We start from the raw sequence: 13,716 nt of genomic DNA on the forward strand, positions 1-13,716 counted from the left end.
TCTTAAATTTTTTTTTCATCTTATATTATTCTAACCTCAATTTATTCAATATTTATTAAATTTTAACTTTATTTCTCAATTTACCAACATAATTACTTGATTTTTATTTTATATATGTTAGGTTTTTATTAATTATAATTATATATTTCATGTTATAATTTACTATTATATTCTTATTTAATTCTTATTAATCTTTATCAGAATATTTTATTAAATGTTTAACTAACTATTATTTTATCCTATTCATTATTATATGATTATATTATTATTAATTATTATTATCTATTATTATCTATTTATTATTATATTATTATTAATTATTATTATTATTATTATTAAATCTATTATTATTATCTATATTATTATTATCTATTCATCCTATTCATCTACGTTACTTATTATTATTCATTGTCAGTTCATCTCATTCAATCTATTATTAATATTACTTTTATTACCTCTATTATTAGATCATTTATTAATATTATTCATTATTGATCTATTATTATCTTATTATTATTATTATTCTTATAATTTATTATCTATTACTTATTATTATTACTATTATTATTATTATTATTATTATTATTATTATTCATCTATTACTTATTTTATTAATATTATTATTATTATTATTATTACTATTATCTATTATATTATTATTATTATTATATATTATTATTACTCTATTATTCATTATTATTACTTATTATTATACCTTATTATTCATCTATCTATTTCATGTATTATTGCGTGGACAATCGTGCGTAATCACTTTATTAAGGTACATAATATTACATATGGGAAATAACTTTCAACATATGAATATCTGAATTTCTCTCATTCATTCAGGACTTTCCTAACGATGGACGTGGTAGATAAAATGACTGACATCTGTGCTTTCTTGATGATAGTTGATAGCTGAAGGATTTTTGATGTTCAACTTTTCTATATTGATTTTGGTGTACTTGTGCACGAGTCCATTGGTAGTGATGATGATTGGAAGAACAGTGACTTCATCAAGCTGGTACATATTCTTCATCTGTCTTTTCAAATCATCATACTTCATCAGTTTTTCTGTGTATGCTATGTGTATATTATCGTCCATGGGGATTTTGACATCAATTATTGCGGCTTTCTTTTCCTTTTTGTTGATGAATAAAATATCTGGTCGGTTACTCAACAGGTTATGTTCAGTGTGAACCGACATATCCCATAATAGCTTGAATTCACCATTTTCCAATACCGTAGTGGGTTTGTACTTGTAATAGGGCACACATGTCCTATTGCTACTTGTGGTGTTCTTTGCAAGTTCTTGATGTATGATATTGGCAACAAGATTATGGCGGTTCAAATATTCTTTAGGCGCAAGAACTTTACACCCAGACGTCAAGTGTTGTATGCTTTCCGTAATCTGGTTGCATAAACGACACATTTCATTTTCAACATCTTGCTTCATAATGTACTTGATGTAATTCCTTGTTTTCATTACTTGATCCTGTATAGCATGAATGAACCCTTCTGTTTCAGGCATTAGAAAGCCATTTGTCAGGTATCCAGTAGATAATTTCTTGTCCACATGTGGATTATCATACAGGGCGGATGGATATTTTCCCTTCTTCACACCTTTAAGTAAATCATTCTTCTGCTCTTGGATGGATTTATTATTATTATTATTATTATTATTATATTATTATTATTATTATTATTATTATTATTATTATTATTATTATTATTATTATTATTATTATTATTATTATTATTATTATTATTATTATTATTATTATTATTATTATTATTATTATTATTATTATTATTATTATTATTATTATTATTATTATTATTATTATTATTATTATTATTATTATTATTATTATTATTATTATTATTATTATTATTATTATTATTATTATTATTATTATTATTATTATTATTATTATTATTATTATTATTATTATTATTATTATTATTATTATTATTATTATTATTATTATTATTATTATTATTATTATTATTATTATTATTATTATTATTTCCAGAGTGTTTCATCGCCGTGTACCGATATTATTTCGAAGGCATGTCTCTCTGTATGCCCATACTGTAGTGTAGTGAAGAGTAGAGACACATAGGTATCTTGTTAAAATATGTAATACATACATATTTCATATATGAAATACCTACGTGTGCGATTTTTTATCGACGCGACGCGCGACGGTGGGCATCGGGGTACTTTCTGCCAGCAAGTGTGTTACCACTGTCCTAACCGTCCCTTATATCAGGTTATTATTATTATTTTTAATTTTTCCCCCTTTTGATATTAAACACACCCTGTATAATTAATTTACATTGAAATGGTCTCTATCTCTAGTTGTGTTAATTGAATACAATTATCATATTGTTAATATTATTTAATCCACCATGATTGATAATAACTGGGAAGGAGTGTGCTTTCAGCCGTGAAATTGCTGTCTTGTTGGAAATAGGAACCTTTGATAGTTTGCCTCGCATTGCGTGATAATAACTGGCAAGAGTGTGCTTTCAGCCGTGAAATTGCTGTCTTGTTGGAAATAGGAACCTTTGATAGTTTGCCTCGCATTGCGTCTGGTCGGAGTTATCTGTCGTGATCTGGTAGTGTGAAGGTCAGAGGTTCGAAACTCTTCGTGCGACGAATGTTGGAACCGATATCTGTGGAGGAGACGGGGAAAACTAGGGACCGACTGATCCGGTAACCGGTTGAGGGAGAAAATACGATAGTGGAGGAAGAAAAAGAAAGAAGAGGAGAAGGCGAAGAAGGAGAAGAAGAAAAAGGAGAGAAAAAGAGGAAGAAGATTTAGATTCATAACAAAGCCGAACTATCCGGGGTTGAATCGAACCCAAATTCCCAACAGGCTACCGATAAACGAGGTTTACTTAGAATACCTACTTACCTATGTGGATAATATTTATTATAGGTACTTCAGACCCGATTTAGTTTCAAGTAAACAAGTAGGTATGTGAAGTACCGATAATACCGATATTGTTAGGTACTTGGATTTTATTATCTTTACATAGAGTCGATTGTGGACTCTCTAAGCATAACTTGGAACTTTTGTTTGACGTTTGTAAGTACATTAGTATGTGTCTCAACAGTCCATAATGCTAATAATATTTTGAACTGTGAATAAATAATGAACTACCTTTCGTTCATTCTACATCATGAACTTCACATGACGGAATTAGTGGGATGCAAATGCAAATTACTTCGATTCCCGATATCATCGAAAAAAAGTAAAAAATTATCGATATGAAAAATATTGATGGGTGGATATACATACTACCTACTCATAGATAGTTAGGGTTAGCTAGGTGAGATAGTTTGGTTTATTGGTATAACAACCTGGCTGGGAGGAAAGTGTATCGAATTGGTTCTTAAACAGCAGAGACATTGTAAACAGAGGAACAACTAACAGAGTAGTTATAGGTACCTATGGTAAATGTAGGTACATGATACCATCAGTATATTTAGCACTGGCTATACAAAACATTCTGGACTTCATTATTGGTAAATTTGCCAGGTTCATATTGGCTTTGTTAGACTTTTTATATTGAAGAAAAACGTAGATACCCTCTTCAAAATTTAAATCAAGTAGGTAGTTGAAACGAAAATAAAATTACCAAGTACATATTATAAATAAATATTGCTCATGTGCAGTAACGAGTTTTCGTCAAATAACGTTAAAGGGTTCAATTAAAGGAACGCCAATTTTGGTTGCAAAGACTCTCTCCTATGTATGAAAAATCTACGTCACCCAATAACCCCATTTTATATGAGTCCAGGCATCCGCGTCTGATTTGGCAACACGATACATGACAGGCGTGACGTAATGGTCCTTAGCGTGACCAGGTGACCATTGACCGGACTAGCCGAAATATAGAAACCTAACCGGTCCGGAGCATCGAACCTCCAGACTGATAGCATCAGAACCAGATTTGTAGCGCTTCTGTCTATAAGGTCGCAAGTTCGATTCCCACTTGGGTCGCAAGTTCGATTCCCACTGAATATCTCCGGAGGGTTTCCACAGCTTTTATTAATAATATTTTCCCAATTGCAACTCCTCCATTAATGAGGATCCAACAAAGAATGCCAACCTAGTTAGCTTGATGGAGGGTAGCGCTTCTGTCTATAAGGTCGCAAGTTCGATTCCCACTTGGGTCGCAAGTTCGATTCCCACTGAATATCTCCGGAGGGTTTCCACAGGTGACATATAGTACACTAGTCATCTGCCATTTGGTGCTCCGCAGAACAAAAAAGTTTGATAAACGCTGATCTAATACGTATTAGGTACATTATAAATTTGTTTGAGAAGATTGTATTGTATTGGATTGTATTGTATTGGATTGGAAAGATGAAGATTGGAACAATACTCTGGTAATTTGGTAAGTTGCTATGGCTGTTTCCTAGGATAGGAAGCTCCAACTTACCTATGCTGCCCTATGCAGATATCATGTAATTACTTCCTCCAATTTACGAGTAACTTACCTACCTATGTAGATATATGTATGTAAACTAAGCTCAATTTTTCAACATCCTCTGTTTATTATAGAAAAGGATGTATTGTATAAGGATTGTTATGTGATTCATCTGAATGTAATAACCTAGACCAGGCTTGTCCAACCCGCGAGCTCATTTTTGCGGCCCGCGAAGGCCCGCCTAAAAAAAATGAACGAAAATGAGAAATAACAGTAAATATACTAAATAAAATGATTGGAAAGATGAAGATTGGAACAATACTCTGGTAATTTGGTAAGTTGCTATGGCTGGTTCCTAGGATAGGAAGCTCCAACTTACCTATGCAGATATAATGTAATTACTTCCTCCAATTTACGAGTAACTTACCTACCTATGTAGATATATGTATGTAAACTAAGCTCAATTTTTCAACATCCTCTCTTACGAGTAACTTACCTATGTAGATATGTATATGTAAACTAAGCTCAATTCTTCAACATCCTCTGTTTATTAAAGGATGTATTGGATAAGGATTGTTATGTGATTCATCTGAATGTAATCACCTAGACGTTATTATGCCTAATTACACCGTGAAATTCTCATTATTAGGCATCCCATACGGACGTCTGAGTACTATGTACCTACTCAGAATTATGTATTATGTATGTGTATACCTACGTCGCGTCGTACAGCTACGTCTAGGTAGGTACATGGAAAATTTGGCAGCGATTTTTTTTAATGCGAAAATCATTATTTTTATATACATATAAAGGTAAGGGCTCTTCAAGGAGAACCCTGCCTCTTAAAAGAAAGCCATAAAAAAAGTAAAAAAAATTAGAAATGTAAAACTTTAGAGTTGAAAGTTCAAACTTTTAAAAAGGCCATTGAAATAGGATTGCAGATTGTGGAGGCCAGCCAGGAATCCGAAGGCCCTGTCGCGAGATGTGAGCAGCGAAGATTACTACTCGAGCACAACCGACGTCAAAAGCGAATCGCAAACCGCCCGACAGACCGCAGACCTACGACCTATGTCTCTGAGACGATCTCAGCGTTAGTGACTTTGCCTTAAATTCATCCTTTCACACGTATTTTTTATTCCAGGAATCCGAAGACCCTGTCGCGAGATGTGAGCAGCGAAGATTACTACTCGAGCACAACCGACGTCAAAAGCGAATCGTCCACGCTGACCTACGAGGATTTGATGCAGCTTCAGCATCGCAACCGCTACTCCTTCAATACACAAGGGCACCTGAAACTCGACTATTCGCACAACTGGAACAAGCTTGGCAAATACATCGCTAATTGTGGATGAGACTGTTGGGACATCTGGGTTGGTGACAAGCTTACTATCCCCGCCAAGGAGACATCTGCGGAAAATCCAGCTTCCAACCTGAAGTTCAAGTCTAGGGTCATTTACACTTATAGTGCCTACACGAAACATACATTGTTGGGACATCTGGGCTGGTGATAAGCTTACTATCCCCGCAAGGAGACATCTGTGGAAAATCCAGCTTCCAACCTGAAGTTCAAGTCTAGGGTCATTTACACTTATAGTGCCTACACGAAACATACACGGATGGCAATAATAATTTACGATCGATGCTGGTTATTGACAATGTAAACATACCTATACTAATAGACCACCTAGATGTAGGTAAACAAAATAGGTACGCAGAATAGATCAGTTGCGCTTACTTGTGTGATGTTTCGAAGTCATAGAGCAGGAAAAATGAGGACCAACGGAATTTTTCTTTTTCTTCTACGTTTTGTACCAATGTTAGATAGAGAGTACCGATAGCTGGGTTCAAATCAACTACAAATAATTATATTCAAGAGAGATTCTGAGTATTATGGACATAGTAAAGAAAAGTTGTTTTTGAAGACAATCAAATGAAGCACAAAAAATCAAACCCCCCCGTACTTCGACACTGTAGAAGGCGAACCCATTTGGTCAGTTGTAAGGGTCCTAAGCCAGCCTAGTTCATTTAAAGGGTAGCGAGTTTGCCTTGTAAGCGCTAGATCGCGGGCTCGATTCTCGCCTGGAGCGAACTTACGATCGGGCTTAGTAGGTGCAGGTGCACATTTTTTTTCCAGAAAATTATCCCACTGGGATTAGAAATTATAACCGTTTCTTCTCAGTATGAATCAGTAGGTATCAGATAACAAGGAGTGAGGTAGATAAATAATATATCATTGTATTTCTCGTAATTATTATCATAATCAATCAATAATCACACCCATAAAGCTTATTATCATGTAGGATTACTGTGGGATTACCGTTGCTCATCCACAAGCCTACATATTTCTGTTCTTACAAAACAATAATAATCAATACCCAATAAGTGAATCAATAAAATCATTACCTATATAATAATCATTGCAATAATAATCAGCGGGGGTCAATATTTCCATAGTGTACCACATCAGGGCCGTATCCAGGAATTTTTTTTTTTTTGGGGGTTTTAGGTATGTTCTAAAGGTGTTTTATCCAGGTACCTTGGAAACTTGGAATAAGGTTGAAACAATATTTTAATGTAACTATGCATGCTATTTGCTATCTGTTAGTCGCGCGCACCCAAATATTCTCAAACAATGTCCCTCCATGACGCTTCATTACATGATAACAATATGGTCTTAAATAATAGTAATGATGTGAAATCAATATAATAGCTGTTGTATCGATCTAATATCATGCTGATAATGCTGAAATATTATGGGCTTATATTAGGCCAGCCACTCACTATCAGGTAGACCTGATCAGGTACGGCTAATCAGGTCCGTCTGTCAGGTAGACATGACATAGCGTTCATTATTTTAATAGATCTAGCTGTCAAACTTTCTTGACTTTACGGGGCGGAGAGTTACCGCGCTCCTTAATTGTATTGCTTGCGAATAAATTCAATTTAGCAATAGGTGAATAGTCAATTGTGGTGAAAATTCAAACACTCAGTCTGTCCTACCTATGTTGTCAGAGTGTCCAATATACCCCATTACAGTTCAATTACACCATTAAGCTTAATTTACACCATAGGTAATGCATAATTTCCCTCAAGATCACATCTCAGATTCCTGTGGTTTCAGATAACCATTAGGTACTTGAAACAGAGGATTTGGTTTTGAATAAAAACGAGATTCGAGTAAACTACCTTGATGGTATTCAATTCAATAGTAATTGTACCTCTGATTGATTGATTTACATTCAATTAAAGCATTATAAATCGATTAACCTCAATTACCTGGTACTTAACCATCGAATCTGAGGTAGGCTGTCGTTATTTGAATATTGTGATTATTGAATTAAATCAATTAAACGATTAACCATAGAAAGGAAAAGTGGTACATAATGGATACTTACCACAGATAATGAAATGAGTTAGAGATTGGTATTATTATTATTAATTATTAACAAGTTTCCATTTATTTTTGATCGATAAAAAACTCAGAACATACATTTTTTTTATAAATGGTATACCCATCCGTATAAGCAGAGCTTGTGCCACGTGTGGGGAAGCTTGTGCCACGGATGGGGAAAGGTGAGAATGAAAGTGTTAAAAGTGTTTTGGTTATTTATCTCGGATGCTGTGGGGACGAAAGTTAGACTCTAAAGGGGCAAGGAGATTCTTCAGTTTCAGTGTTATCCTAAGTAGGTGACAATGACTTCGGTCCGTCGCACATTGGAAGCGTACCTAGACATAATGGATACTTACCACAGATAATGAAATGAGTTAGAGATTGGTGAGAATGAAAGTGTTAAAAGTGTTTTGGTTAATTATCTCGGATGCTGTGGGGACGAAAGTTAGATTAAAGGGGCAAGGAGATTCTTCAGTTTCAGTGTTATCCTAAGTAGGTGACAATGACTTCGGTCCGTCGCACATTGGAAGCGTACCTAGTTGCGCGACTTTTAGTAGCCAAACCTATGTATGAAAATGATATCATTTTCATACATAAGCTCTCTATCATTTTCATAGGTTTGTTTTTTCAGGCGACTCTACTCGACTGCGGCGCGGCGTGTAAAAGGGGCAAGCCTAGTCTGGCATGCAAGCCCACGGAGAGAGTTTGCTAAATTTAAATAACCATTTTACTGAATGAGAATAATCATTTCTTTCTCTCCTCCTGATTTCAGACAACCGCGACATCTACATGTGCCCGGAATTCCGAGATCTGGACTGTCGCCTGTTGCCCCCGGGACCTCCCCTTCATCGCCCCCACTGGAGACTTGAATCCGACCTTCCTCCCCCTCCCTCCTCCCAGTACAACACCAAACTACAGAATGAAAGAAGTATTGAAGTTCCCATTGAAGTGTCTAGGTGGGAAACTGTACAGTGTGAAGTGAAGACAATGGAATCAATAGTTGACCACAGACTTGGCTTTGTCCTCTGCCAATGGACCATGGGATGGACACTTAGACAGTATTGTCCTGTGTTCTGAGATAGCATTGAGCACTGATCATTCTGGTGATATTTTGAGCTATGATTTACTGAATGAGAATAATCATTTTTTTCTCTCCTCCTGATTTCAGACAACCGCGACATCTACATGTGCCCGGAATTCCGAGATCTGGACTGTCACCTCTTGCCCCCGGGACCTCCCCTTCATCGCCCCCACTGGAGACTTGAATCCGACCTTCCTCCCCCTCCCTCCTCCCAGTACAACACCAAACATCATTCTGGTGATATTTTGAGCTGTGATATAGCGTTCATTATTTCAATAGATCTAGCAGTCAAACTTTCTTGACTTTACGGGGTGGAAAGTTACCGCGCTACATAATTGTATTGCTTGCGAATAAATTCAATTTAGCAACAGGTGAATAGTCAATTGTGGTGAAAATTCAAACACTCAGTCTGTCCTACCTATGTTGTCAGAGTGTCCAATATACCCCATTACTGGCCCTCTAGCAGTCAAACTTTCTTGACTTTACGGGGCGGAGAGTTACCGCGCTCAATGTATTGCTTGCGAATAAATTCAATTTAGCAATAGGTGAATAGTTAGTCAATTGTGGTGAAAACTCAAACACTCAGTCTGTTCTACCTATGTTGTCAGAGTGTCCAATTTACCCCATTACAGTTCAATTACAGCATTTAGCTTAATTTACACCATAGGTAATGCATAATTTCCCTCAGGATCAGATCTCAGATTCCTGTGGTTTCAGAAAACCATTAGGTACTTGAAACAGAGGATTTGGTTTTGAATAAAAACGAGATTCGAGTAAACTACCTTGATGGTATTCAATTCAATAGTAATTGTACCTCTGATTGATTGATTTACATTCAATTAAAGCATTATAAATCGATTAACCTCAATTACCTGGTACTTAACCATCGAATCTGAGGTAGGCTGTCGTTATTTGAATATTGTGATTATTGAATTAAATCAATTAAATGATTAACCATAGAAAGGAAAAGTGGTACATAATGGATACTTACCAGCTTACCACAGATAATGAAATGAGTTAGAGATTGGTGAGAATGAAAGTGTTAAAAGTGTTTTGGTTATTTATCTCGGATGCTGTGGGGACGAAAGTTAGACTATAAAGGGGTAAGGAGATTCTTCAGTTTCAATGTTATCCTAAGTAGGTGACAACGACTTCGGTCCGTCGCACATTGGAAGCGTACCTAGTTGCGCGACTTTTAGTAGCCAAACCTATCATTGACATGATATCATTTTCATACATAAGCTCTCTATCATTTTCATAGGTTTGTTTTTTCAGGCGACTCTACTCGACTGCGGCGCGGCGTGTAAAAGGGGCAAGCCTAGTCTGGCATGCAAGCCCACGGAGAGAGTTTGCTAAATTTAAATAACCATTTTACTGAATGAGAATAATCATTTCTTTCTCTCCTCCTGATTTCAGACAACCGCGACATCTACATGTGCCCGGAATTCCGAGATCTGGACTGTCGCCTCTTGCCCCCGGGACCTCCCCTTCATCGCCCCCACTGGAGACTTGAATCCGACCTTCCTCCCCCTCCCTCCTCCCAGTACAACACCAAACATAGATCCATGAGTCGACATAGGTGAGTTTGAGAGGAACAAGTAGGTAAAGAACTTTGACAGAGGGAACTGTAACTGCTAAGGTTCTATCGTCCCGAAATCGAAGAGAGAAGGAAGACAGAATAGGAGAATGCCAGCCGTTCCGAGGGCGATCATTATCCGTTTAGGATAAAATCCACCCCGGGCGGTAATCGAACCCGCGATCAAGCACTTATAAGGCAAACGCGCTATTAACCAAGCTAACTAGGCTGACTACTATGGCTTTTTACATAGTGCAAGCACAGAGCCTCTATTATTTCATGTATTAGGTACCTACCTACCTCTACCTCTTACCTAGGTATTCAATTGGTATTGAGAACTATAAAGTTACATTACCTATTTAGAAGTTTTCCCCTTATACATTTTTATTCCAAGTTCTATTTTGTCAGACTTGCGGTCATCGCTCGTGATTTGGGCGCTTAGAAGGTCATTAGGTCAGGACGTTAGGTCATAGGGAGCAAACTCTTGGCATAATGTGGTTTGGCGTCTTCATCCACACAAAAACTCGCGAGTATCAACATAAAATTTGATTATTCACACACAAATACGTGAAATACACAGGATTGGAACCGCAAGAATAGCTGATGTTGTGAATGGCCTGTGGGTTTTTAGGGCATCCGCAGCCGCACTCCGTAAAAATAAACTCGCCAAAACCAAGCAGTTGGTTCATCCTGACGAAAAAACACCAATGGTGTAGATAGGTGGACCAACTAAAAACGCCAACATGGGAAAAGGCGAAGTACCTAGATGATGATGATGTTTATTTACCTAGGTACCTAGGTAAATAAACATTATTTTATAAAATGACGAGGAAAGTATTGTGATCAACAAATTTTTCGACCTTCGTTTTTTGACGGATGTGGACGTTTTATGGTCCAATTGCCCCAAAAAAAGTATTGGTATTGGTATAAGTAGGGAGTAGGGCCATCGGCTATAATAAACGCCCTTGGTCACTGCGACTTGGTTAGATCTTTTGTGTCATTCCCTATAAATGGAAGGTAACCTCAGGCCGGAGGTGTTCTCGACCACTTAACCCTTAGAGCTCCATTCGATGACAAGTTTCGCGCTTCCTCAAAGTAACCTGAACCAAACTGAGTGGGGGCGATTGACTTCAGTAATCAGCAGGTCCCAATGACATGGTGCATTCAACGTGTTTTGGGGATTATAGCCGGTACGATAGCTAACAGGCTAACAGTACGTTCAAGGAACGGCAGTAATCACCAGGTCCCAATGACATGGTGCATTCAACGTGTTTTGGGGATTATAGCCGGTACGATAGCTAACAGGCTAACAGTACGTTCAAGGAACGGTCAATTATTTAGTCCTACCCCCAAGTTTTTCAATACCATGTTGCAAAGGCTTCTAGTACCAGGGCTTTAGTGGGGGGCGAAGTTCTATACTTGACCGCTTGGAGCGTCAGGGTAGACGTGCATTAAATGTGATAATGATAATACTGCTGGAAAAATGTTCAATATGTAAATACAACACATACAATATATTATATTATTCTATATAAATAATTGAATGTTATTTACATTTATTTATACTCTTAAATGACTATTTAAATTTCTATTTACAATAAATTGACTCGGCGGTAGACGTTAAATAAAATAGAAGGCACGGCAAAAGCAAAATGAACTTTTTGTGAAGCAAATACGTCTGGTTTAATGAAGTAGTTAGTACCTTGGTATTTTTGGGTAAGCTAAGCTAACAAAATAACCCATAGCTCGCATGAATTTGAATATAAAAGTCGAAAAATTGAGTATGTTTATGGCTTAAAATACAAAAGTTGGGACTATCTAACCTAGGTATGATAAGAGTACAAGACAGGTAAATCTTGGTGAAGATTAGGTCAGCTAGCGTAGACGACCTAATCACCTGGCAATCTAAAAAAACTACTTTTCTCTAGTTGGGCCCCTTGGTTCTAAAATAATATTAGAATCGGTGAATCGGAAATTTTGTACGGTTATTTATGCTAACAAAATAAAACAGCCTACTGCTGGAGTAAAGGGACTTTTCAGTCCAATGCGAGCAGTATAAATAAGCACTAAGTATTATTATTATTTTATACATGCCTATTTATGCTTTTGAAATTTCACTCTAGATCGCAACTCACCTTCTATGCTATCGTAGAACAACTGGTAACAGCCAAACCCTATCTGGCTCGAAGACTCGATACACGGCTGAGTGGGACAGTACAGTAACACGTCCATGGAGGTGCAATCTCTCATGCGAAACTGAGAGGCGGCCACCACCAAAGTGCAATCCACGCAATCCCGCACTGATATGCTGGAACACAGGAATATGGTTGAGTGGCAGAGATCTTCTAGGAGAACCCACCCTGTCACTTAAAAGAAAGAAAAAAAAATGTTTACTTTGAACTTAGCCTGAGGTTTAAAATCTCATGATAAAGTATTCTCTAACCTCTTAGCATCCTCGAAGACTACACCCTCTATCAAACTTTCGTTCTTCTCTTCGGTTTCGGGACGATAAAACCTCCGTTGTTACAGTTCCCTCTATCAAACTTTCGTTCTTCTCTTCGATTTCGGGACGATAAAACCTCCGTTGTTACAGTCCCCTCTATCAAACTTTCGTTCTTCTCTTCTATTTCGGGACGATAAAACCTCCCGTTGTTACAGTTCCCTCTATCAAACTTTCGTTCTTCTCTTCGGTTTCGGGACGATAAAACCTTCGTTGTTACAGTCCCCTCTATCAAACTTTCGTTCTTCTCTTCGGTTTCGGGACGATAAAACCTCCCGTTGTTACAGTTCCCTCTATCAAACCTAAAAAAATCCATTTGTGAAACTGGATTTGAGTGAGATTTTGCTTCGCCAGTAGCTAGTTTGTTTCGTGCATAGTGCGTTCTCCTATTGTCTTACATTTCCTTATTATCTTCTTACATTGATCCATTGGGAGGCTCCACTCAGGGTGGGTAAGATTAAGGTGAGGAGGCGGATAACTTGTCGCCGAATGGAGGGTAAAACCCCCGTCAGCACTAAAAACCTCAAGACCCCGTTCCGTTCCCACTTGTCGTGGGTTTCATCCGATTTTTTTCGAATGACCTGTAGGAAATGTAATTTCAATGACAGTGTTCCCACTACGCACGACACGATATTTATCCGAACGACAAGTTTTTTTTTTTTTTTTTTTTTTTTTTTTTTAAAAACAACAGGGCCCACCACAGGGACGGTATAACCTTTTTA

The 13,716-nt window shown here is 36.9% G+C and overlaps 1 protein-coding gene and 1 long non-coding RNA gene across 2 annotated transcripts in view; both read left to right on the plus strand.

The window, feature by feature from the left end:
- LOC103520965 overlaps window positions 1–13,716 on the plus strand; it is a 16,612-nt gene that overhangs the window by 854 nt on the left and 2,042 nt on the right. Inside the window, exon 2 of the mRNA XM_026831866.1 lies at window positions 10,335–10,497. Within this exon, the coding sequence (XP_026687667.1) occupies window positions 10,335–10,497 (163 nt within the window). The remainder of the gene's footprint in view (window positions 1–10,334; window positions 10,498–13,716) is intronic.
- LOC113472213 lies at window positions 11,409–12,033 on the plus strand. The gene is made up of 2 exons (XR_003394629.1): window positions 11,409–11,638; window positions 11,738–12,033. It is a non-coding gene; the product is annotated as an uncharacterized LOC113472213 (long non-coding RNA).

The sequence above is a fragment of the Diaphorina citri genome, unplaced genomic scaffold (genome assembly GCF_000475195.1).
Source record: "Diaphorina citri unplaced genomic scaffold, Diaci psyllid genome assembly version 1.1 scaffold4331, whole genome shotgun sequence".
Lineage (NCBI taxonomy): Eukaryota > Metazoa > Arthropoda > Insecta > Hemiptera > Psyllidae > Diaphorina > Diaphorina citri.